The 26,618-nt window shown below is 45.2% G+C and overlaps 1 protein-coding gene across 3 annotated transcripts in view; it reads left to right on the forward strand.

The window, feature by feature from the left end:
• Nucleotides 1-4,099: 4,099 nt before the first annotated feature.
• LOC140731962 (tubby-related protein 3-like) overlaps nt 4,100-26,618 on the forward strand; it is a 94,712-nt gene continuing 72,193 nt past the window's right edge. For all 3 annotated transcript variants that reach the window (XM_073053971.1, XM_073053973.1, XM_073053976.1), the window contains exons 1-2: nt 4,100-4,161; nt 15,857-15,905. In XM_073053971.1, the coding sequence (XP_072910072.1) occupies nt 4,115-4,161; nt 15,857-15,905 (96 nt within the window). In that variant the 5' untranslated portion in view covers nt 4,100-4,114. The remainder of the gene's footprint in view (nt 4,162-15,856; nt 15,906-26,618) is intronic.

A 26,618-nucleotide genomic window follows, 5' to 3' on the forward strand; every position in this document is an offset into this window, starting at 1 on the left:
TTGTTTCTGGTGAGGATGACAAGGAACATCTCCAAAATCTCAGGACCATGTTAAAAGCATTAGAAGATTATAGGCTCAGAACACAATGCAACAGTGTGAAATGTTTCAAACTAAGCATCACTTACTGCAGTCACACCATTGACACACAAGAATTACACAAGTATGCTGAGAAAATTCAGGCAATAGTGGATGCCTGGAGGCCAAAGGATATGTCACAGTGGCAGTCCATTTTTGGATTTGTCCTTTACAATAACAGATACCTGCCAAACCTGGCTACTGGGCTCCACCTCTTGGACTCATTACCACAGATTGGGAAGAAATGGCAATGGACAAAGCAGTGTGAAGTACTATAAAAAAGGTAAAGCAAATGATGATGTTAGACACTGTACTCAAACATTATGATCTACACTGTCCAGTGAAGCTTGCTTGTGATGCCTCGCCTCATGATACAGGTGCAGTCATGTTACACGTTCTGAGTGATGGAAGTGAACAATCCATAGCCTTTGCATCATGCTCCCTTTCTGCTGCAGAGACAAATTATGCACCGACTGATAGGCTTTGAGTCTGGTTTGGGTGTACTTGTAAGGCAGAGAGATTACCCTCATAGCTGATCATCGACCACTATGTCCATTTTCAATCCACGGAAGGGTGTTTCACTAACAGCAGCAGCACAAATACAGACGGCTCTGTTTCTTGGAGGACACAATTACAAGACTGAATTCAAGAGGACAACTAATCATGGAAAAGGAAATAACTGAAAAATTGACCTCTTGACGAATTTTCCCTATTCCGGCAGAGATGATCCAATGGAAACCAGAAAAGACCCCACACGGTCTCAGGTCTGCATGAAAATCCAGAATGACTGGAATATGCAGTGGAAATTCCACTTCCATTTTTACCAGTGCTGGGATGAACTTGCCTTTAATGGAAGTTGCCTTATGTGGGGATCGAGTGTTGTCGGTTGTTGTATCATCCAAACTGTGAGCTAAGGTATTAGAGGAACTACTATACATGTCAGTGATCTAGGCATGGTCAAAATGAAAGTGTTGGCTTGAATCTTTGTCTGGTGGCCAGAGATGGATCAGCTGATCGAGCAGCTCTGTTTGGGATGCCATCACATCCACAAAATGCCAAGAGCAATGCCTCTCCGTCCCTGGGAATGGCCTGTATTGCCTGGCGGAGAATTCATGTGGATTTTGCTGGACCATTCATGGGCACAAATTTCCTGCTAGTGGTGAATGCAGTTACAGAGTGGCCAGAAGTGTTCCCAATAGCCTTGGCACGCTGTTGATGAGTTGAGAAGCCATTTCTCAAGGACTGGTGCTCCAGAATGCTTTGTCAGTGACAATGGATCACAGTTTACTACTGAGCAGTTTCAGTCATTCCTGAAAATGAATGGAATAAGACCAGTTACATATGCATTGTACCACGCAGCTACACATGGTTTGGCAGAAAGGTTTGTACAGAGACCAAAGAAGTAACATTGGCAGAATACACTATACCGACACTGAACCAGAAACTTGACCATTTCCTCCTTGCATATTGCAATGCAGCCACTCCAGGAGCAACAACTCACCAGCTGTGCTCTCCCTGGGTTGCCCAGTGCTCTTACACTTGGATCTCCTCAAACCCAATTTCAGAAGGAACTTTCAGGACAAACAGATGAGATAAACTGAGTTCTCCTCAAGCAAGGGCATCGTGTTAGAGAGAGCCTGTGTTACGTCAAATGCTGGGTGAATGAGCAGTCTCCGGGGTAACTGCAAGTCGTGTCTTTGCTGTTGCTTTGCTCACGCTTGAGTGCTTGGTGGCGGGTGCTGATGATTTTTTTTTTGCCGGTGGGGAAAGGGGGGTATTGTTGTTTGCTGCCGCTTACGCGCAGGAGGGAGGGGAGCTGGGGGGTACTTTGGGGTTCTAACATTTAACTGTCATTCATTCTTTGGGGGCACTCCTCTGTTTTTGTGGATGGTTGCAAAGAAAAAGCATTTCAGGATGTATATTGTATACATTTCTCAGACGTTAAATTGCACCTTTGAAACCTCTGATATTTCACTCCTGGAGAAGCAGTCCTGGTGAGGGACCTCAGAGGTGACCAAAACTGGGTACAGAACTGGTTAAGGACAGTATTAATCATGATTAAGGACAGAAATGGACCCCACCCCTACACAGTGGAAGTTCTGTTTGATCTCATCGGGGGACGACAGCATCGATCAGTTGAGGATGGCAAAGTTAGAGAAGAAAGGTGTTCAGAGCTGTCAGAACCACTTCCTGCAGTCCCAGAGTCAACTCCTACAACCACCACGGAGGAGGCCCCAAAACATGAAGTTGGTTCAAGTCTCACCGGCCAAGACTTGTCAGGAAAGACGTTATCCCACAAGAGTACGAAATTCTCCACAGTGATTAAATCTTTAGGACTGAATGGGATAGTATAAAATTTTCTCTCCTTGGATTTCCATATGGTAGTTGTACTATATAGTAATCCGTGTGTAAAAGAGGACTGGACAGCAATGTGTTATATATTTCTGTTGAGATGCATTCCATGTTGAGTTGGAGTTTATTGCTAAGCAGGTAAGTGTGTAGGGTATTTAATATTTCAGTAACGTGTGAGTAATATTGTAAATATATTGCTTGTGTAACGCGCTGTAAGGTTTCACTGTTAATGTAATGGTTTCTCGGTAGCATAAATGTTTGGGTTACGACTAGAGATAACGGGCTTTGGAATGTGGGCTATCCAATGAGAAGGCGGTTGTTCTTTCTCGTGGGTCTGGGAGCAGGGATTGCGGTCTTTTGCCAGGGAGAGATGAGGAGAGAAGACATGAATAGAGAGAGCTGGTAGACCGCCAGACAGAGTGGACTTGGAGCGAGGGTCCGAGGGTCGGCTATGCTCAGAGGAGGTCGACGGGAAACCGGTGGACTGAACCGTCAGACTGTTCCATGAGAATGGGCCCTTTTCTTTTTTTTGTTTCTTTACTAACCCTATAGTCAAATTAAGAAATATAAAGCTCACTCGTTTAACCGCATATTGTGTACTGTTTGTTATTTCAGGGTACTGATTTGTAACAGGACACATCACACAGCATCCACCCAAACGAGCTTTGTCTGTCTTCCCCTAGATTAAACCGCTAGCTGAAGCAAGAGCTTTACACTTGATTAAGCTTTCTTTATTTATGTACATAATTCATTATGGGTTGTACGTAAGGAGTACGTGAATGGCATACATCATTATACCATCGTGTCATATGTCTGCACCTCACTAAAAACAACGAAGTAGACCAGTATCCCGACTTCTGTGTTTTCCTTTTGATTTGCTTCCGGAGTTCAAAACATAACATCTGACCTGCTGAATGCAAACAGCAGCTTCTGTTCTTACGTCTAAAATCTTCCAGAGGAAGGTAAGCAGACAGAAGTTGTGACATAAGCAGGGAGGGAGACCAGGTCCTGCCAAGTGAGATCAGAGGGCTAGGTGCGAAGTTAAAAGACAGGACCTCCAGGATGGTGGTCTCAGGATTGTTACCCATACCATGTGCTAGTGAAGTGAGAAGATAGTGTAGTTTTGCAAGTGGCTAAGGGGAAGGTTCAGGACAGATATTGTAAATGCGGGTTCAATTGTAACATTTCAGAGAAATTTGGACAGGTTTGTGGTTGAGAGAGGTTTGGAGGAGTATGGTATTGATGCAGGTAGATGAACTAGAGGGGCTGAAGGGCCTGTTCCTGTGCAGTAATACTCTCCGATTCTATCATAGGAGTCTACTCTAATCAGTCCTCTCACCTGTCTGAATGAAGCATCCCTAAAGACTCCTCTTGGGACAATGTGGAGAATACTGGTGGAGAGATCCTGGCTTCTGTTCTGTATACCAATCCATTGCACTCCTCTGAATGCAAGTGTCAGAGCTGAAATCTTTACTGCAATTTCACCCAGAGATCTTCAACAGTTGCAAAACCATTGCGCTCTGCCCAGACCGGACAGATGGACATACTGTCAGCTTCTGCCAGCCCACTGGTCATCTACAGTCAATTTGCTAATGAAATCTTATTAATAGTTGGCCTGCTAATCGGATCCCTCCATCTGCTTTCTGGTGTCAAAGTCTGGGTCTGAGTGCCACACAGTCCCTGAGCGATGCCTCTTCAATCAGACACACTGCACGAAGTCTGGGCATCAGAACCGTGAGTCCCTACTTTTAATAATTTCCAGTGAATTAGTGTGCAAATCTCTGGCAGATGTAAACAAGTCCAAAGTCACCTGCTTTAGACATAAAATAAATGGAAGCATTCGTAAACAGGGAGAAGGCAGGGGTCATGGAAAGTCACAAAGCTGGTCAAAAGGAGCAAGGGGAATGAGAGAGGCTAATGCAATGGTTCAGCCGTTCCAGTGAGATAAAGATGCTTCAATTGTGTTGAATTGTCTTCATACCCCACTCTGAGTCCCACATTCAAAACTTAGGTCATTCCAGGTCAGGATCCTGGAACAGATTCACAGCAACAAACCCAGCACCTAGAGGGTCAAATGAAAAGGGCAAGTGTCAGAACGTTGTTAATCGAAACATAAAGGACTTTATGGAAGGAAGGGTTAGATGAACTGCATGCTCTAGTAGGTCAGAACAAGGGGACTTAATGTATGTTTCCTTGGCCAAATGCAGAGGCAACAATCTGGTCCCAATACCTTGCTTAATGATATTGGTCTGGCATCAAAAAGCTTAGGGACCCCTGGTCAGCTGAAGACCCAGAATGAAGTGTGAAAATGGTGAAAGGCTGCACCAGATTTGGCAGGATTCCAAGCTTTTATCTGATCAAAAGGTGTGGGACCATTTAGTTTGTTTTGTGGTCCATTTAGCATGGTGAGTTCACTCCTGACTTAGGGATTGGGCAGAATTTACATCTTCTCCCTGTGAGAAGATGGTGACTTGGCGGGTTTCTGCTGTGTTCTCCAGTTTTCTCCCACATCCCTACGTTGTGCAGGTAGGTTAAAAGGCCACTGTTAATAACTCCTTGGCATTAACATCATCTTTATGTGCATGGTTGACGTGGGTGATGATGGTTTATCCTGACCATGATTATTCTTGGTAAAATTTTCTAAAGAAGTGGTTTGCCATTGTCTCTTCTGGGCAGCATCTTTACAAGATGGGTGACCCCACCCATTATCAATACTCTTCTGAGGTTGCCTGCCTGGCATCAGAGGTCGAATAACCAGGACTTGCGATCTGCACCAGCTACTCGTACAACCATCCACTACCTGATCCCATGGCTTCACGTGACCCTGATCAGGGGGCTATGCAGGTGCTACACCTTGTCCCATGGTGCCCTGCAGACTTGTGGAGTGAAGGAGCACCTTCTATCTCCTTTGGCAGATGTGAACCTCTACCCTGATAGTATAAGGAGAATCAAATGCTTATTGATGGCTATGTACAAGAATTTTTTTTAGCATTTTTAACTGGTTTAGTATTGTCAGGTGTAGCAAGGTACTGTGAAAAATGTGCCTTGCATACCATCCATACAGGTCAGTTCATTACAACAGTGCATTGAGGTGGTACAAGGAAAAACATTAGCAGAGTGTTGAACAGTGTTGCAGTCACAGAGGAAGTGCAGTGCAGGAAGACAGTGAGCTGTACGGGAATAACAATGTTGACTGTCAGATCAGGAGACCATATTATTATACTTGAGAACTATTCAATGGACGTTTAACAGTGGGATACGTGTTCCTGAGCCTGCTGGTGCGTGCTTTCCAGTTTTCGTATCTTCTGCCCAATGGGAGGGGGGACAGGAGAGAATGGCCGTGGCGGGTGCAGTTTTTGATGAAGTTGGCTGCTTTACTGAGGCGGTGAAAAGTGTAGATAGTGGAGTCCTGGAATAAAGGCGACCTTTTCTGGTTGGCTGCCAGTGACTAGTGGTGTTCCGCAGGGGTCAGTGTTGGGACCACTTTTCACATTATATGGTATGTCAATGATTTTGATGACGGGATTGATGGCTTTCTGCCCAAGTTTGTGGATGATATAAAGATAGGTGGAGAGGCAAATAGTGTTGAAGATGTCTGCAGAAGGACTGACAGATTAGGAGAATGGGCTAAGAAGTGGCCGATGGAATACAGTGTGGGAAAGTGTACGGTCATGTATTTTGGTATAAAGGTGTGGGCTATTTTCGAAACGGGGAGAAATTCAGAAATCAGAGGTGCAAAGGGATTTGGGAGTCCTCATGCAGAATTCCCTGAAAGTTAACCTGCAGGTTGGGTTGGTGGCAAGGAAGGCAAATGCAGTGTTAGCATTCATTCTGAGAGGAATAGAATATGAGAGTAACAATGCAATGCTGAGTTTTTATAAGGGATTGATCAGAACACACTTGGAGTATTTTGAACACGAGGAAATCTGCAGATGCAGGAAATTCAATCAACACACACAAAACGCTAGTGGAATGCAACAGGGCAGATGCTGCCTGGCCTGCTGCATTCCACCAGCATTTTATGGAATATTGTGAGCAGTTTTGGGCCCCATATCTAAGAAAAGATGGGTTGGCATTGGAGAGGGTCCACAGGAGGTTCACAAGAATTATTCCGGGAATGAAAGGGTTAATTATGAGATGTGATTGATGGCTCTGGGCCTATACTTACTAGAATTTAGAAGAATGAGGAGGATCTCATTGAATCCTGTTAAATATTGAAAAGCCTGGATAGAGTGGATGAGTTGAGCCTATTTCTATGCTGTGTGACTTTATGGCCCTCTATCCTCCTATAATTCTTCATCTCACTTTTCAATATATCCTCTATTTCTTTTTCACTTAGCTGTCTTCTGCCAAAATGCTTTTACACTTCACTATGAATGCTCCATTGTTGGCAGAATCTCAGATGGAGATGAGAGGGTGTACAGGAGCTAGATATACCAGCTAGTTGAGTGGTGTCACAGCAACAACCTTGCACTCAGCATCAGCAAGACCAAAGGGCTGATTGTGGACGTCAGGAAGGGCAAGACAAGGGAACACACACCAATCCTCATAGAGGGATCAGAAGTGGAGAGAGTGAGCAATATCAAGTACTTGGGTGTCAAGATCTCTGAGGATCTAACCTGGTCCCAACATATCGAAGCAGCTATAAAGAATGTCAAGACAGCAGCTATAGTTCATTAGGAGTTTGAGAAGAATTGGTTTGTCGCCTCGAAAACTTCTACAGATGTACTGTAGAGAGCTGTCTGACAGGCTGCATCACTGTCTGGAATGGGGTGGGGGAGGGAGGCTGCTCAACATGATCATAAGAAGCTACAGAAAGTTATAAAATTAGCCAGCTCCATCATGGGTACTAGCCTCCATAGTATCCAAGACATTTTCAAGGAGCGTTCAGAAAGGCAGCGTCCATTATTAAGGACTCTATCACACAGGACATGCCCTCTTCTCATTGTTACCATCAGGTAGGAGGTACAGAAGCCTGAAGGCACACACTCAGAGATTCAAGACCAGCTTCTTGCCCTCTGCCATCGGATTTCTAAAAGGACATTGAACCCATGAATACCTACTTTTTCTCTGTTTTTGCACTATTTTAACTATTTTAAATATATATATACTTACTGTAATTGATTTTTTTCTTCTATATTATCATGTATCGCACTGTGCTGCTGCCGCTAAGTTAACAAATTTCACGACATTTGCTGGTGACATTAAACCTGATTCTGGTTCCGTGTGGTAGTAGTGAGTCCTGAATCGTGTCCCTCCTGCGTTACCCGTTAAAGCCAGCAATAACTTCTCGGCCAAGTTTTCTGCCTTTTTATTTTAATTAGGAGATACAGCCCAGTAACGGGCCCTTCTGGCTCAGTGAGTCCATGCAGCCCCATTACACCCATGTGACCAGTTAACCTGCTAGTCCTTTGTTACATGGGAAGAAACCCAAACACCGGGAGGAAACCGCAGGGTCACGGGCAGAACATACAAACCGCTTACAGGCAGCAGCGGGAATTGAACTCACATTGCTGGCGCTGGAAAGAGTTGCGCCAACCACTACGCTACCCATTGACTAGTTTGTTGACTAGACAAGGTTATTCTCATGCAACAAACTATCCACTGAAGACACTTAGCGGGTGGAGTAGCCTTGGAGGGGACAGAGGAACTGTTGATGTTTCAGGTCAGAACCCTGCATCGTCCTTCTGGGAGTGGAGAGGGGTGGCCAGAATTAAATGGGGAGAGCAAGGGGTATGTCAGGGGCCTGTAGGTGATTGGTGGACCAATGTGGGGTGAAAGGTGACAGGCAGGTGGAACCAGGGAGGGGAGGGGTGGAGTTGGGAGACAGAGGTAGGAGGGTGATTGGTGGAAACAGATATTTGTAAACCTTCATGGGGAGATTTTTGTACTGGAGGGATAGATAATATTCTCTCCACTGTGAGTGCAGACATCTCTTCTCAAACAGTAGAGCATTCAAAAGCCAGTCGCCAAACTGAAACATTAACTGTGTCACTGTCTCTGCTGACCTGTTGAGCATTTCCAATATTTCCTGTTTCTATTTAAGGAACAATTCCTCGGCTCCTGCGTTATCCTATATTGTGCGGCTGGGTACCTGCCATTGTGGGAGAAACTATAGATGCTGGAATCTGGAGCAACACACGTTGTACTGGTAGAGGAACTCAATGGATCTGCTGGCATTCATAGAGAGAAATGGTTGAGACCTTTCACCTGGAGTAGAAAAAAGAGGAGAGATAGCCAGTATAAAAAGGTGGGAAAAGGGGGTGGAGCAAGAGCTGAAAGGTGGATCCAGGTGAGGGGTGGGCTGATAGACTGAAAAGGGAGAGGGGAAGAGTGGGAATGAGATTAGGAATATCGATTTCTCCTTCCAGTTATCAAAAGTTCCCTCCCCCTCCCCTCTTCTTCTAATCTCCGCTCTGGCCTCTTCTTCTCACCTGCCTATCACCTCCTCCTTCCCTTTCTCCCATGGTCCACTCTCCTCTCCTATCAAATTCCTTCCTCTCCATCCACTTGGCTTCACCTACCACCTTCCAGCAATCCTCTTTCCCTCGAACCCCCCCACCTTCATATTCTGACATCTTGCCCTTCCTTTCCAGTCCTGAAGAAGGGCTTTGACCCAAAACGTTGTCTGTTTATTCATTGCCTGACCTGCTGAGCTCCCTCAGCATTCCGTGTGTGTTGCTTTGCATTCCCAGCATCTTGTGTTGACTGCTGTCAGAAGCTAGGAGCTGGCAGGCAGGAGTGACGAAGAGCTGGAGAAGATTGAATCTGACAGGAGAGGATGGTGGAACATGGAACATAGAGAAAGAGGTTGGGAGGAGATGAAGACACATTTAACTGACAGTAAACAGCAAATGGGATTCAATTTGAGTGCTAAATCTACATTTTAAACCAGGCCAATTTCATCAGTGTCTGTTTTTAACCATTGGGATGTGATGAACAAATGGTTACAAAAAAGCACGTGACGTTTTTGCTCTTACTGACAGAGGAACAGAATACAAAGCATGACATTATTCCAAATCTTTAAGAATTACTTTATGTTCATTTCTAGCTCTGCACTTCAGGAAGACCTTAATCAAGATGCAGGGAAGGTCTATCAGAATGGCTTAGGGTTGATGGCCTTTAGTGGCCTTTTCCTCTACAGAACAGAGCAGGTTAAGAAAAGTCTTGTGGAAATGTTCAAAATTATCAACTGCTTTGAAAAAACAGAGGGAAGAAAGACCATTCCCTTGGGTAAAAGTTTCAGCAACCAAAAGCGACAAAAGGGCAGAAACTATATGACAGTGCAAAAGCCTGAACAAGTGAGTTTGCCCCATATAGATTACAATGCTATTATTGTCTTTAATTAACACCCAACAGCACAGATGGCCAATTAATATTTCAAGAGAAGAGTAATTACCTTTCTGGTTATCAGGCCCTGCGGTGGAAAAAGGGGGAATTCACTGTAACATTGGTGGCCTACTGCTTCCTCAGTGATATCTCTTTACTCCCCGCAGTGGATCAGACGTCCTTTCAGGAAAAATCAGCTCCATAAAGATTCAAAGTACAGTTATTATCAAAGTACGTATGCAGTATTCAACTCTGAGATCTGTCTTCCCCACAGACAGTCACGAAACGAAGAAAACAATGGAACTCATGCAATGAAAAACATCAAACCTCCCACGCCAACACAAAAAAAAATCAAATTACACAAACAGCATCAAAACAATTGAGTGCAAAACCCGGAATATAAAAGACAAAGTTGAAAAGAGCCCAGGCGTATTCAGTTCAGCTCAGTGTTTGTTATCTGCAGGCCACCCCGATTCAATATCACCCAACATAGCAACAAAAAAAGGGGCCAGGCACAGATTGTAATGTGAACGACAGAGTCCAATCAACAAATTGCATCAATTAAACCCTGCCCGAGACCCAGAACTCTGCAACCTTTCTGCAGCAGTGGTTAGGGAGACATAGGCCATTCAAATGCAGACACCTTCCTTCAGGAGCAGCGAGCAAGAGGGGGAGAGAGAGGCTGTCCCACTCTGCCACCTTTCTCCAGCAGCGGTGAGGGAGAGGCTGCTAGACAGTGCTGGCCACCCGCTCGCTTCCGCTCTCCTGCTCAACGATTTTTCAATCTTCCTCGGTGCACTAATTGGTGAGAAATGGAGTTGCTCATGGGCTCACTCCCCTCTCCAGGCTTCTTGGCCTCGAAGGCCCACACGTCACTTGAAGTCTTACGGAACATCTTCGGAGGCAGCAAAGTGCCAGACCTTTCAGTTAGGCCAAAAATACACCACCAAAATGTAGATCACAAGCTCCAGCAGAAAAAAGAAGATGTAAAATAAGGGAAAGAAGTAGTTTTGTGAACCACCTGGGGGCCATTATCCCTGGCTGTGTTCACCATGTTTTCTTCTTCCAGAAGATCATGAGGCTCTTTCACTTCTCCTTGCTGGCTGCTCAAATAGGAGAATCAAATTCAGTGCATTGAACCGCAGAGGGTCAGATACAGCCATCTTCCGCTTCCAAAGTGGCTTAAAACATTGAGCGCTTATTCATTTTCATAGATGCTGCCTGACTTGCTGTGTTCTTCCAGCATTTTGTGTGTGTTGCTCTGTATTTCCAGCATCTGCAGAGTTTCTTCTGTTTATTAATTGTTAATTAATTTGTTACTGTCACGTGTACTGAGGGATAGTGAAAATCTTAGCTTTGCATACCTTTCATGTAGATCACTTCATCACTTCAGTGCCTCTAGGTAACACAAGGAAAAAGCAATAACAGAATGCGGAATGTGTTGTACTGTGACAGAACGCATGCAGTCTAAACAAACAGGAAGGTGAAGGCCATGATGAGTCAAGAGCCCATCCAAAGTATGATGCTAGATGACTCACGGAGCCATACAGCACAGAACAGGCCTTTTGGCCTATGACAATAGGATACCAATTGAATTATGGATTATCCCATTTTCCTCCCATATTCCCATCAGCTTTCCCAGATTCTACGCAATCTGCTGGTTAGTAGGAGCGACCTACAATGGCCAATGAACCTACCAAGTCAGATACTTTTGGGAGGTGGGAGGAAATCCACACAGTCGCAGGGAGTTGTCCGTGTGAAGCTGGTGTGAGGCAGCAGCTTGTGCAGTCTGCCTGTTGGACAACAGCGACGTGTAACCTGCCCTGCTCTGTGTCTGGAAACTCAGGTACCCAGCTACACTCCAGAGGCACGAGCACGAGATCTCAGCAAACGTATCAGCGCAGTACTGGGGCGTGGAATGTTTATGGAGTGAGTGAGAAGCCAAAGAGAAGTCTGCCCTCCTTCCTCAAATGGAAACACTTCATTCCTCGTTGTCCTAGCCTCTGTTCTAGAGCTAAAGGGTCTGAAGCAGTGTGGCCAAATTGGCTGCCATGCTCCCTACATGAGAACAAGACTGAGCCTTAATACATTTTGTGTTTAGGACTTTGAGGAGCACGAAATTTGCTTTATTAATCTAAGTCCTCAAAGTTCATTTATCATCAAAGTGTGTATGCTACCTTGGGATTCGTCTCCTTACCAGTAGCCTTTAAACAGAGAAACACAGTAGAACCATTAAAAATGACCGTCAAACACCTGATGTGCAGGGGAAAAAACAAATCATGCAAACATAAAAGTAAGCAAATAATGTTCAGAACTAAAGTTTAGGAAAGTGGGTTCACAGTAAGAAGCCAGTCACCGGCGATCAAGGAGTCCATTAGTTGCCTCAGTTCCGTGCTGAGATGAGTAAACCTCGTGAAGCAGTGAGCTGCACACTGTCCTGTCCCTCTCCTCTGGTCTCAACACCCTGGCCTTTACGATTTGGCTTGGCACATAAATTGGCCAAACATTGGGTTATCCCTCTCTCTTAAGCCTGGGCCTCGCCACCTCAACACACTGTTGGGCACAGCCTTTCTAATCTGCCCTGGCAATTAAACTGGTCAAACAGTGGGTCAGTCCTCGCTCCTGGGCCCAGGCCAGTTCGACCCTTCCTCGCCTCGATTCAACCGCTTTGAATCACCCCCAAATCCGCTCCAGCAATGGCTCATTCCCTGCTCTCGGGCCTAGGCCCCACCGCTTGATTTGGCTCGTACCTGCCATGTTGCAACCATCCTGTACCTTTGAGAATCCAGATCGCACTGCAAAATTGCCAGGGCGTACTGGCGGTTCAAAAGCTCAACTCCAAAAGTCTGCAGTGATTGCTTCCGAGAAAAAGTGAGATTACTTAGTTGTGACAATCGCACGTTGAATTCAAGCTAGCCTTCAAAGGAGGCTACTTGTTTGCCTCTGGTAGCATAAGACCATAAAGTATGGGAGCAGAATTAAGCCAATTGCCCCACCAATCAATCATGCCCAGCTATTTTTCAACCCCATTCTTCCGCTTTCTCTCCACGACCCTTAATCCCCCTTTCTAATTAAGAACCTGTTAATCTCTGCCCAAGGACTTGGCCCCCACAGCCCTCTGAGGAAACAGATTCCTCAGATTTGTTATCCCCTGGCTGAAGAAGTGCCTCCTTATCTCAGTTTTCAAAGGATGTCCCTATGTTCTGAGGCTGTGCCCTTGGATCCCAGTGCAAAGCTTAAACTCCTCATTCTAATAAAGGCCACTTCAGCTTTAAAAAGGGTCAGATTTCTATGAAAGGGTTAAAGTTTTGAGTTTCAGATTTATGAACAGGAAGCAAGACTGCTGCCCAGCAACATGAATATCTTAGAAAGCAAACGGGTGTCATATTCTGCTGAATTCCCACCGGATCGGATGAACTGCCATACCATTGCCCGTTGTCCCATATTCTCTCGCTGTCAGTGTTAGGTGGTGCTGATGTGAGCCACCAGCAGTTCTGCCCAGTGTCATGGCTGGAGCCCTGGCAGAGTATACCATCTTCTGGGCGAATTTCGTGGAGAATCCAAAGTCAGTAATTCATGTTTTGGATGAACCATATTGTTGTCGGAGCAACATGCTCGTCAATAACAGGGGGTAAGGAACTACAAGCACGCAAAAGGATAATCTGTTGTAATCAATAGGCACTAATTGATTGCTTACAGACAGTGTTAATTTATCACTAGTTATGTTAGCCAATGTTTAATGGAACTAACCAATTGTGCTCAATTATCTAATGATCACTCAGTTTTAGTCACTTACACTAATCCTACCTGATCAATAATCATTGAATGATTAGATTTATTAATTAACTGAAGGTTACCGGATGATAACATACATTTAAACCCGTTTCTGCACTAAGGTACTAAAAGAGGAATGGAATGTTCTCCACCCTGATGAGATTAGGAGGGAGGAAATGTTCCTGCACTTGATTGCTTTTGGGTAACGCTTTCCCCGAATGTATTGAGAGCAATGGACTCGGCTGCCTGACTGAAACACTCACAGTGTGGTGTCGCACAGAAAGAGTGACTAGAGAGGACAGGAAAACGTAGGAAAACTGCACAATGAGCTGCAATGCAAATTGGAGCATCGTGTGTAGTCCTGGACGGCCCATACAGGAGAGATGTGGAAGCTTTGGTAAAGGTGTAGAAGAGGTTTACAAGGAGTAGAGGCTATGGGTTATAAGGGGGAGGTGGAGTATCAGGGGCTGACAGAGTTTATAAAATTATGAAAGGTGTAGGCAGGCTTAGTCAGTCTGAACTGTTTTCACAAAGTAGAAATGTCAAGGACTGGAGGGCACATGCATTTAAGATAAGATAGAGAACATTTGAAAGAGATGTACGAGGCAGGTATTTTACACAGAAAGTATTACCCACTTGGACTGGGTAGTGGTGGAAGGTGATATAATGATAGTGTTGAAGAGGTTGTTAGACAGACACAAGAACATGCAGAGAATTAGAAGATAAACAGGCAGAAGAGCTTTAGTTTGATTTGGTATCATGTCTAACTTGGCCATAGGGGGCCTAAGGATCTGCTCCTTGTGCGGTTGGTTCTATGTTCTGTGTTCTAAGTATGGTGCGAGGGGGAAAGCGGCTAACCAGAGAGCGCACAATGGGACCGGTTACATGGCTGAGCATTAGAACGGAGATAGGCAGTGACTGTGGAAAGAGAGCTGTCAGGTCCAGGAGTTTCAACTTTGCTCCACTTTAACCCTGCAACTGAACTCTCTTGACCTGCCACTTCTAGTAATTTTTGCGCTGACATATCAGGACATATACTCCCCACCTACAGAACTTTTACATCTGTTCCAATTCATCTATCATTGCTTTTCTGTCAACTTCACACATCTCTGACCTAAACAGCATCAGGCACTGGCCTGTCAGTCTCCTTGACATCTATTCGCAGTTTAACACCAACACTTCACTATTGACCACATATCTAGTTTTGTGTCATCTGCAGACTTCGAAATCTTACCCTATATACTCACATCCAGCTCATTAGTCTTTGTAACATGAAAAAAGCAGTGCTCTCTATTTGTACAGTACTTGTGCAAAGTCTTAGGCGCATGCATATATATGGCTAGGGTGCACAGAACTGTATTTGTCAATGCGGAGTGGAGAGCGAGTTTGTAAATCCGGTGGGTGCAAAGTATATTGGGAATGGCGAAGGTAGAGCGCCCTGAGTGGGGTGTGAGACAGGTGGCAGAGAAGGAGTGCCAGGGTGGGGGTTGTCATATTTGCAGACACACCGAACTCTGAGACACAAGATAAGGTCAGTTGACTCCAAACAATTGGTTTACTGATCACTGCTGAATGTCTTTCTGGTGCTTCCCACCCCCTTCCCTTTTCCCAACCATGATTCCCCTCTCCCTGCCCCCTTCCCATTCTCAACCCACAACAGAGACCCATATCAGAATCAGGTTTATCATCACCCACACATGTCACGATTTTTTTTTTGCAACTGCAGTACAATGCAGTACAGAAAATTACTACAGAACTGTGCAAGAAGGCTTAGGCACTCTGGCTACGTATATATGCCTAAGACTTTTGCACAGTACTGTAGGTTCTCACATGGTCACAAGGTACTGAGTAAAACCGTGCTGTGGTTTTATCTGGGATTATGATGTTTTGTATATTGAAACATTTACTGGACCATCAGTCATTGCTTATTTGGACACTTGTGGTGCCTGCAGCTTAGTCCGAGCTGGAAAGCCCTTCCTCAGAGTAACCCATCCTCAGAGTAACACCTCCAGATCAGCTCATTAGCTGGATTCATAGCCAACAGTTTGATCTTTATTAACAGGGTTTACTCTTTATAACTAAATACAACCAAACTTGAATACATCTGCAGAATCCCTCATGGCTGAAAGAAGGTAGTTTTAGCCAATAAGTGTGGACAAACATCGTCAATGTACCTTCTTGGCCACTCATGGTACTGCCTCTGGTACGGTGTTAATTGGCTAGGAGAGTATAAGAAGAAGTTACTTGCTGCTGTAGTAAGTTATTCTGCCTCTTTACCACCCCAGTGCGATAGATTGTAACTGATGGTATTTGTTCTTCTTTGTAGAGTTCTTGTTAATGAAGCGGAGAGTCCCCAGAGGAGACTGGAGCAACAGGTATCTCAGTCTTTCAATGTGTTCTTCAGCAATCACATAAAAATGCAACAACTGACAGGAGTTGCCTCTTTTAAAAAAATGTCCATCTCTGCTTTGTTTGACAAGTGATTTAAATCTTTAACAACACACACACAAAATGCTGGAGGACCTCAGCAGGTGAGACAGCACCTATGGAAATGATCAAACAGTTGCCACTTTGAGCCAAGACCCTTCTTTAGGACTGGAAAAGGACTGGAAGGAGGAGGATGCCAGTGCAGAAAAGTGAGGAGAGGTGAAGGAAGATAACTAGGAGGTGATAGGTGCGGCCAGGTGGGTAGGAAATATAAAATACTGGAGAGGAAGGAATTTGATAGGAGAGGAGGGTGGACCATAGTAGGAGAAGGAGGAGAGGACGGGGAGGAAGTGATAGGCCGGTGATAAGAGGGAAGATACCAGATAGGGGAATAGAAGAAGAGGGGAGGGAGAAGAAATTTTTTTTTACCAGAAGGAAAAATCAATATTCATGCCATCAGGTTGGAGGCTATGCAAATGGAATACAAGGTGTTGCTCCTCCACCCTGAGGGTGGCCTCATCTTGGCACAAGAGGGGGCCGAGCTCCAACATGTCGGAACGGGAATGGGAATATGAATGAAAATGTTTGGCCACCAGTAAGTTCCGCTTGTGGCGGATGGAGTGGAGGTGCTCAACGAAGCGGTCCCCCAATTTACAACAGGACTCTGCTTCAGGAGCACTGGATACAGGAGACGACCCCAGCAGATTCACAGGTGAAGTGTTGCCTCACCTGGAAGGACTGTTTGCAGCCCTGAATGGAGCTGAGGGAGAAGCTGGTGGCCAGCTGTAGCATTTAGGCCACCTGCAGATAAGAGCCTGGAGGGGAATTAGTGGGGAGGGCCGAATGGAAAAGGGAATCACAGAGCGGGCAATCCATGCGGAAAGTAGAGGAGGGAAGGTGAAAACATGCTTGGTGGTGGGATCTCTTTGGAGATGGCGGAGGTAGCAGAGAATGATGTGTTGGATGAGGAGGCTCATGGGCTGGTAGCTAAGAACAAGAGGGTCTCTATCGCTGTTAAAGCAGCAGGAAGATGGGGAGAGTGCAGATGTATGGGAAATGGAGGAGATGCGGGTGTGGGCAGCATCAATGGTGGAGGGAGGGAAACGTGTTCTTTGAAGGAGGAGGACATCTCTGATGTCCTGGAAAGGAAAGTCACACCTGGGACAGATGCGACGGAGGAGAAGAAACTGAGACAAGGGAATGGCATTTTAAATTTAAATTTAAATCTTTGTCTTCTGTTTTGTGACCTTCCTCATTTAAACCTGACATGAGTTAGCACTGTATCTCTTCATTTATCAACTCCCCTGTTACATTGCCCTTTAGCATTCTGTACTCTAATATGATTTCTGGACAATCTCGTGCTGAATGATGCTTTTTTTTATTAATACAGCATACCGAGCTTTAACTGAAGGATAGCACAATATAATCAATGGAAAACCATACATAAACAGAGACAGATAAACAATCATTGTGCAAAAATCATAAATTGTGCAAATACAAATAGACAAACAAAATATAAATAACAGACAGATTAGGATCTAGTGAGAACTTGTGTTGTAAATTTCTGGAAGGCAGATCCATAGTATGTGGAATCAGTTCAATGTTGGGCTGAGTAAAGTTTTCCACTTTGGTTTGATCCTGGACTTTATGGTGTGGGACAAGGCTCCCGTACCTCCTTGCTAATGGCAGAGGTGAGATGGAAGCAAGAAAGAATGGGCTGGGCTGGGTGATGGGAGTCCTTAATAATAGATGCTGTTTTCCGGTGCTGGCGCTCCGTGTAAATGCACTCAGTGGTGGGAAGGGCTTTATCTTGATCCCTATCCCGCTGTGAAACAACCAGTCAGGGTACTCTCCACTCTGCATTTATAGAAACTTGTCAAAGTTTTTGATGATATCCTGAATCTTCACAAACTTCTAACTAAGTAGAGGCAATGTATGCCTTCTCCATAATGGCACTTATGTCCTGGACTCAGGATGGAACCTTTGAAATGATATCATTGAGAAATTTAAAGTTACTTATCCTCTCCATTTCCGACCCCTAATGAGGACTGGCTCACAGACCTCCAGGGTCCTCCTTCTACGGTCAATAATCAGCTCTTTAGTTTTGTTGATGTTGAGTAGGAGGCTGTTGTTGTGGCACCAATCAGCCAGATCTTCAGTCTCCTTCCTCCTATATGCTGATCTGTCACCACCTTTGATTCAGCCAACAACAGAAAGAGAAAGAAGATCTCTGTGGAATGCCACCTAGTCATGGACATCCAGCTGGAGTAAGTCTGCTGAGCACTGAATATGACACTGGAGCCGTGCTTAGCCACACAGTCGTAAGTATAAAGTGGGTGGAGCAGAGGGCTAAGCACACAGCCTGTGGTGCACCTGTGCTGATGGTGATTGTGGAGGAGATGTTGTTGCCTGTCTGAAATAACTGGGATCTACAGGTAGGAAATTGAGGATCCATTTGCACAAGGGGGCTTTGAGGCAGAGGTCGTGGAGCTTATTGATGAGTTTTGAGGGGATGATACTGTTGAATGCAGAGCTGTAGTCAATGGAGAGCATCCTGATGCATGCATCTTCATTGTCCACATGTTCGAAGGCTGTGTGAAGACCCAGTGAAGTGGCATCTGCTCTTGACCTACTGTGGTGGTAGGTAAATTAGAGTGGATCCAAATTCCTCCTCACACAGGAGTTGATAATTTAATCACCAACCTTGGAAAGCACTTTATAACAGTGTATATGAGTGCTACTGGATGATAATCATTGAGACAGGTTACCACATTCTTCTTGGGTACCAGTATAATTGAAGCCTGCTTGAAGCAGGTGGGTGTCTCACTGCTGAAATGAGTGGTTGAAGATATCAGCAAATTCTCCAGCCAGTTGATTAGCACAAATCTTCAGTACCCAGCAGAATGCTTTCTGTGTGTTCACCCTCCTGAAGGGTCCTGTCACCTCAGCCTCAGAGACTGAAATTACTGGGTCGTCGGGGGCTGTGGGAGTTCATGAAGCTGCTCCCATGTTCTGCTGGTCAAAGTGAGCATAAGAGGCATTGGGCTCACCAGGGAGTGAAACCGTGTTCTTGGTTTTATTTTGCAAGAGGTGACGGCATTCAAGCTGTTGACCATCCTCCTGTGATTCAAGTTGGATCCGGAATTGCCATTGTGCACGTGAGATGCTTCCCAGAGGTCATACCTGGACCTCTTGTAGTTTCCTTGGTCACCAGACCTGAGTGGCACTGAGATGGCCCTCAGCAGATTGTAAATCTCTCGATTCATCCAGAACTTCCGGGCGGAGAATACACTGAATGATTTTGTGGGGACACACTGGTCCACAAGTGTCTTTATAAAGTCTATGATGGCCCTGCTGCATTCATTCATATCCTTGGACAAGTCCTTGAACACGACCCAGTGCACTGACTCAAAGCAATCCTGTAGCCACCCATCATCCTTTCACAACCACCTCTTCATTGTCCTTGTATCTGGTCCCTTGCTCTTTAGCCTCTGTCTATACTCAGATAGGCGGAAAACAGCCAGGTGATCAGATTTCCCTAAATCTGCTGTCTCTACACCCATGGCTGTGTGACTAGGCACATCTCAAATGCCATCTATAAATTTGCTGATGATGCAGCTATTGCTGTCAGAATTTTAGAGGGTGATGTGAGGATGTACAGGAGTGAGATATACCAGCTAGTTGAGTGATGAAGCAGCAACAACCTTGCACTCAGTGTCAGTAAGACCAAAGAACTGTGTGTGGACTTCAGGAAGGGTAAGATGAGGGAACACACACCAGTCCTCACAGAGAGTTCAGAGGTGGAGAGAATCAGCAGTTCAAGTTCTTGGGTGTCAAGATCTCTGAGGATCTATCCTGGGCCCAGCATATTGATACAGTTACAAAGGAAGCGTGACAGCAGCTATATTTCATTTGAGGAGATCTGGTTTGTCACTAAAGATGCTCGCAAATTTTACAGATATACTGTGGAGAACATTCTAACTGACTGCATCATCGTCTGGTTTGGGGTGTGGGGAGGGGGACTACTGCACAGGACTGAAATAGGCTACAGAGGATGTAAACTTAGTCAGCTCCATCATGGGCACTAGCTTCCTTAGCATCGCCTCAGAAAGGCAGCATCCATCATTATGGATCTCCATCAGATCATGCCTTGTTCTCAGTGCTACCATCATGGAGGAGGTACAGAAGCCTGAAGGCACACACTCAATGATCCAGGAACAGCTTCTTCCCATCTGCCATCCGATTTCTGAATGGACATTGAACCCATGAACACTACCTCACTACTTCTTTGCTTCTATTTTGCACTACTTACTTAACTATTTAATACATATATACTTACTGCAATTTTTACAGCTTTTTTCTATTATTATGTATTGCAATAGATTGCTGCAACAAAGACAACAAATCTCACGGCACATGCCGGTGATATTAAACCTGATTCTGATTCAGATGCCCCAGTTTCAACCTAGTGGCCTGAGAGTGACTTCCTTTTGCAATCACAGTCGAGGAACTAACCCAAGAAAAGCATCTGCCTCGTGTTACTAATAATCAGCCCAGAGGAAATGACTTAATCAAGCATATCAGTTCAGACTGGAGGGTGACTGTAGACCTCAAGGGATCTGTGTCCATTACATCAAGGGTGAAAGGCTTTCTAGTTAACCTTGTGGCTGACTTTCGTCTGTGGAAGCTGCTGGGACTGACCTTGGGGTGCTGAATCATTCAGACTCCATTCCTGAAGATCAGTGTAGTTTAATTGGTGATTCCAGTTGCAATTGACAGAGTTCTTGACTGCCTCATCTACAAATATAATATTCAAGTCCAATCCTCTCAAGACTACATGGAATCAAGTCACTACTCCTTCTTCTAAGCACCAGATGACACAAGACAAGTCTGTTCATTTTCCTGAAGTGACAACCCACACATCAGTCAAGTAAATTTCTCTAAAGTAGTGTTGATCAAGCCTCCAGATAACTATGGATCAAGATTATGACCCATGGACAAATGTTGCTGGGACACAAGCTGGGGCCTGATCACCCCTGGCTGGGTTGCCTGGGTGAGGGTACCTGGAAGACCCAAAACACCCAATGACCCCAGGTTACATCACTGACGATGTGTCCCAGCGCATTCTAGTACGTATCTCAGCATCATAAGATATTTATAGCCTTCCTTAAATCAGGGTGGCAAGGTGGAAGTAGGTCTCTACCAAAGGAGGTGTAAAACACTCCTTCCCTCCACTAGCCACAGGCCACCCTTGGGCAAGGTGTAGCACCCGCTTAGACCCCAGTCAGGGTCACATGAAGCCATGGGAGCAGGTGGTGGATGGTCGTATGAGCAGCCAGAGCAAATCATATGTCTTGGTTATGTGAGCATTGACCCCAGACAGACAATCTCTGAAGAGTATTGATAAAGGCTCTGCCCAGAAGAAGGCAATGGTAAACCACTTCCGTAAAAAACTTTGCCAAGATCATAGACCACGATCGCCTATGTCATACAACATGGCACATAATGAGTGATTAATGAACAGACCTTAAGCAAGGGAACCAATACTATCTGCAGTATTCCAGATGGGACCCCTCTACTCCGTATAACTAAAGCAGAACTCCCAACATTTGTATTCAATTCCACTGGTAATAAATTATCACATTTAATGAGTATTCTTAATCACTTCTTATATTTGCATTTGGGTCTTCTGTAAATTTTGATACTGAGGTACACAGATCCTGCTGCATCTCAGATTTTTGCCAAAGGTAGGCTGGCCTGGAAGGTCAGAGCCCATGGTATTCAAGGCAGGCTAGCAAATTTGATTGGTAACAGAAGGAGAGGATGACGGAGGGGGTTTGTTTTTCTGATCTGAAGTCTGTGACCAGTGGGATATCAGAAGGGTCCATGCTCGATGCTCAGGATACACTTTACTGTGAATGTCAGGCGCAAGACAGGATAGTGAGGAAGTTTGTCTAAGACTGCAGTATGGGAAGTTGGGCAATGGAGGTGATGCGGTTTGGGAGGGCAAGTGAGCGTAGGTCACACATGGTAACTGGGAATACTGATGAACATTGGAGTACAGGTCCATGGATCAGAGTGGAGGCAATGGTGGATGCATTGGTAAGGAAGGCACGTGGGATGCCAGCCTTCACTAATCATGATGTAGAATATAAGGGCTGGGATGTCATGTTAAAAGGTTCTAGAACATAGGTTATAGAACCTGTAGTACTGTGTGTTGTCCTGGTTGCCACACTATAAGAAGGATGCCCTTGCACTGGATTTGGTTTATTATTGTCAAATGTACTGAGATACATTGAGAAGCTTGTCTTGCACACTGTTCATACAGATCAGATCAGTACACAGTGTGCTGAGGTAGAACAAGGTCAAACAATTACAATGCAGAATAAAGTCTAACAGGAAAAGAGAAAGTGCAGTGCAGGCAAACATTAAAGTGTGAGGTCATAACAAGAGTCCATCTTATGGTACCATGGAACCATTCTGGGTGCACAGGAGATACACTAGAACCTTTCCTGGGTTGGTTTCTTTTTATATTTAAAGGGAGACTGGATAGGCTGCGCAGAGGGAGCTGACAGGTGTCCTGACTGAGATATGTAAAACTATGAGGGGGATATCATTGAGATCATCATCTGCCAGGTCGTGACATGGGCGATCGTGGTCTTTCCATGACCACGATTGTTCTTGGCAAATTTTCCAACACAAGTGGTTTGCCATTGCCTTCTTCTGGGCAGTGTCTTTACAAAAGGGATGATCCCAGTCATTATCAATACTCTTCAGAGATTGTCTGCCTGGCGTCAGTGGTCGCATAACCAGGACTTGTGATCTGCACCGGCTGCTCATACGACCATCCACCACCTATTCCCTAGGCTTCATATGACCCTGATCGGGGGGCTAAGCGGGTGCTACCCCTTGCCCAAGGGTGACCTGCAGGCTAGTGGAGGGAAGGAGCACCTTATGACTCTTTTGGTAGAGACATATCTACACCCCGCCACCCAACGATGGGGCCAGATAGGGTAAAATATTATTTTCCCCTTACTGGGAGTGCCTAAGACAAGAAGGCACTTTAAAGAAGGGGGTCCCAACCTTTTTTATGAAATGGAGCCTTTACCATTAACCAAGGGGTCTGTGGGCCCCAGGTTGGGAACCCCTGCTTTAAGGTGAGATGTAGAAAACCGGAGGAGGGATATTTTCACTCGGTGGGTAGTTGCCTGAGGTGAAGGTGGAGGCAACATCTGAAAAGCATCTAGAATAACAGTATAATTGCCAAGGCCTAGGAAGCTTTGGATCTTCAAAACAAAAGTTCAAAAGTACATTTATATAAAAGGCAACACGAGTGAATCTGCAGATGCTAGAAATAAATAAAAAACACAAAATGCTGGCAGAACTCAGCAGGCCAGTCAGCATCTATGGGAGGAGGTAATGATGATGTTTCATCCTCCTGATGAAGGGTTTTGGCCCGAAACGTCGTTATTACCTCCTCCCATAGATGCTGTCTGGCCTGCTGAGTTCTGCCAGCATTTTGTGTTTTTTATTTATATAAAAGTATGTATACTATATACAACCTTGAGATTTGTCTGATTACAGGGAGCTCAAGAGAAAGATACCCAATGTTCTCATTGAAAAAGAAAGTCATCAAACACCCAGCGTGCAGAAAAAAACTGAATCATGCAAACAAAAAAAATTAAACAAATAACATTCAGAACTGAAGCTCATGAAAGTGAGTAGACAGCCACGAAAACAGTCATCACTGAAGTTGGTTTAGGAGCCTGTTAGGTGCAGGCCACTGCCTCGGTTCAGTGCAGAGGCAAGAAAACAATGTCAAGCAGCGAGCTGAACACCGACCCATCCTTCTCCTCCAGTCCCAACGCCATGACCTTCAATGTGGCCTGGCACTTAAACTGCCCAAACATTGGCTCGTTCCCTGCACTCAGACCTGGGCCCTGCTGCTTCAATATGCTCTCAGGCCTGGGCCCCACTACCTTAATTCAGCCCATACCCAACCTTTTCAACCTGGCCCGGTCATTCCTCACTCTGGGACCCAGACCTCGACTCTGCCTCGCCTCCAAGTACCCTCCAACAATGACAAAACTTATGCATATAAATGGGGTTAGAAACATAGAAACACAGAAACATAGAAAACCTACAGCACAATACAGGCCCTTTGGCCCACAAAGTTGTGCCAAACATGTCCCTACCTTTGAAATTACTAGGCTTACCCATAGCCCTCTATTTTACTAAGCTCCATGTACCTATCCAAAAGTCTCTTAAAAGACCCTATCGTATCCACCTCCACCACCATCGCCGGCAGCCTATTCCACGCACTCACCACTCTCTGAGTAAAAAATTTACCCCTCACATCTCCTCTGTACCTACTCCCAGCACCTTAAACCTGTGTCCTCTTGTGGCAACCATTTCAGCCCTGGGAAAAAACCTCTGACTATCCATATAATTAATGCCTCTCATCATCTTATACTTCTCTATCAGGTCACCTCTCATCCTCCGTTGCTCCAAGGAGAAAAGGCCGAGTTCACTCAACCTATCCTCATAAGGCATGCTCCCTAATCCAGGCAACGTCCTTGTCAATCTTCTCCGCACGCTTTCTATGACTTCCACATCCTTCCTGTAGTGAGGTGACCAGAACTCAGCACAATACTCCAAGTGGGGTCTGACCAGGGTCCCATATAGCTGCAACATTACCTCTCGGCTCCTAAATTCAATTCCACAATTGATGAAGGCCAATACACCACACGCCTTCTTAACCACAGTCAACCTGCACAGCTGCTTTGAGCGCCCTATGCACTCGGACCCCAGGATCCCTCTGATCCTCCACACTGCCAAGAGTCTTACCATTAATACTATATTCTGCCATCATATTTGACCTACCAAAATGAACCACTTCACACTTATCTGGGTTGAACTCCATCTGCCACTTCTCAGCCAAGTTTTGCATCCTATCAATGTCCCGGTGCAACCTCTGACAGCCCCTATCCACAACACATCCAACCTTTGTGTGATCAGCAAACATATTAACCCATCCCTCCACTTCCTCATCCAGGTAATTTATAAAAATCACGAAGAGTAGGGGTCCCAGAACAGATCCCTGAGGCACACCACTGGTCACCAACCTCCATGCAGAATATGACCCGTCTACAGCCACTCTTTGCCTTCTGTGGGCAAGCCAGTTCTGGATCCACAAAGCAATGTCCCCTTGGACCCCATGCTTCCTTACTTTCTCAATAAGCATTGCACGGGGTACCTTATCAAATGCCTTACTGAAATCCATATACACTACATCTACTGCTCTTCCTTCATCAATGTGTTTAGTCACATCCTCAAAAAATTCAGTCAGGCTCATAAGGCATGACCTGCCCTTGACAAAGCCATGCTGACTACTCCTAATCATATTATCTCTCTCCAAATGTTCATAAATCCTGCCTCTCAAGATCTTCTCCATCAACTTACCAACCACTGAGGTAAGACTCACTGGTCTATAATTTCCTGAGCTTTCTCTACTTCCTTTCTTAAATAAAGGAACAACATCTGCAACCCTCCAATCTTCCGGAACCTCTCCCGTCCCCATTGATGATGCAAAGATCATCACCAGAGGCTCAGCAATCTCCTCCCTCGCCTCCCATAGTAGGCTGGGGTACATTTCGTCCATTCCTGGTGACTTAACCAACTTGATGCTTTCCAAAATCTCCAGCACATCCTCTTTCTTACTATGTACGTGCTCAAGCTTTTCAGTCTGCTGCAAGTCATCATTACAATTACTAAGATCCTTTTCCATAGTGAATACTGAAGCAAAGTATTCATTTAGTACCTCTGCTATCTCCTCCGGTTCCTTACACACTTTCCGACTGTCACACTTCATTGGTCCTATTCCCTCACATCTTATCCTCTTGCTCTTCACATACTTGTAGAATGCCTTGGGGTTTTCCTTAATCCTGTCTGCCAAGGCCTTCTCATGGCCCCTTCTGGCTCTCCTAATTTCCTTCTTAAGCTCCTTCCTAGTAGCCTTATAATCTTCTAGATCTCTAACATTACCTAGCTCACTGAACCTTTTGTAAGGGTTAGAAAAGTTAGGTGCAATGAGGCATGTGGCTATTATGGCTGAAGGGACTGATTCTGGGCAGAATTATTTTAAGGTTGTATGTCTCCTCTGCCTTCACACACTTGTACAGTTAGGTTTCTGACTCCTCCCCACCGCTAAATAATAACTCCTACTTTGTCAGCTGTTCCATTTGGTTTGGTTCCCCCTTGAAGAATCACAGCAGAACAGGCAGCATCTATGAAAAAGAGTAAACAGTTGACATTTTAGGCTGAGACTCTTCATCATAACTGGAGTATAAAGATGAGAAGTCAGGGTAAGTAGCTGGGGGGAGGGGAGGAAGAAGTGCAAGGTAGCAGGTGATGGGTGAAACGGGGACGGGGGAGGGATGAAGTAAAGAGCTGGGAAGTCGATTGGTAGAAGAGGTTCAGGGCTGGAGAAGGGAGAATTGGATAGAAGAGGAAAAATCCATGGAAGAACCAGAAAAGGAGGAACACCAGAGGTAGGTGTTGGCCAGGTAAGGAGAGAAGGTGAAAGAGGGTAACAGGAATGGGGAATGGTGAAGGGGGGGCATTATTGGAAGTTTGAGAAATCGATGTTCATGCCATCAGGT

The sequence above is a fragment of the Hemitrygon akajei genome, chromosome 8 (assembly GCF_048418815.1).
Source record: "Hemitrygon akajei chromosome 8, sHemAka1.3, whole genome shotgun sequence".
NCBI classification, from domain to species: domain Eukaryota; kingdom Metazoa; phylum Chordata; class Chondrichthyes; order Myliobatiformes; family Dasyatidae; genus Hemitrygon; species Hemitrygon akajei.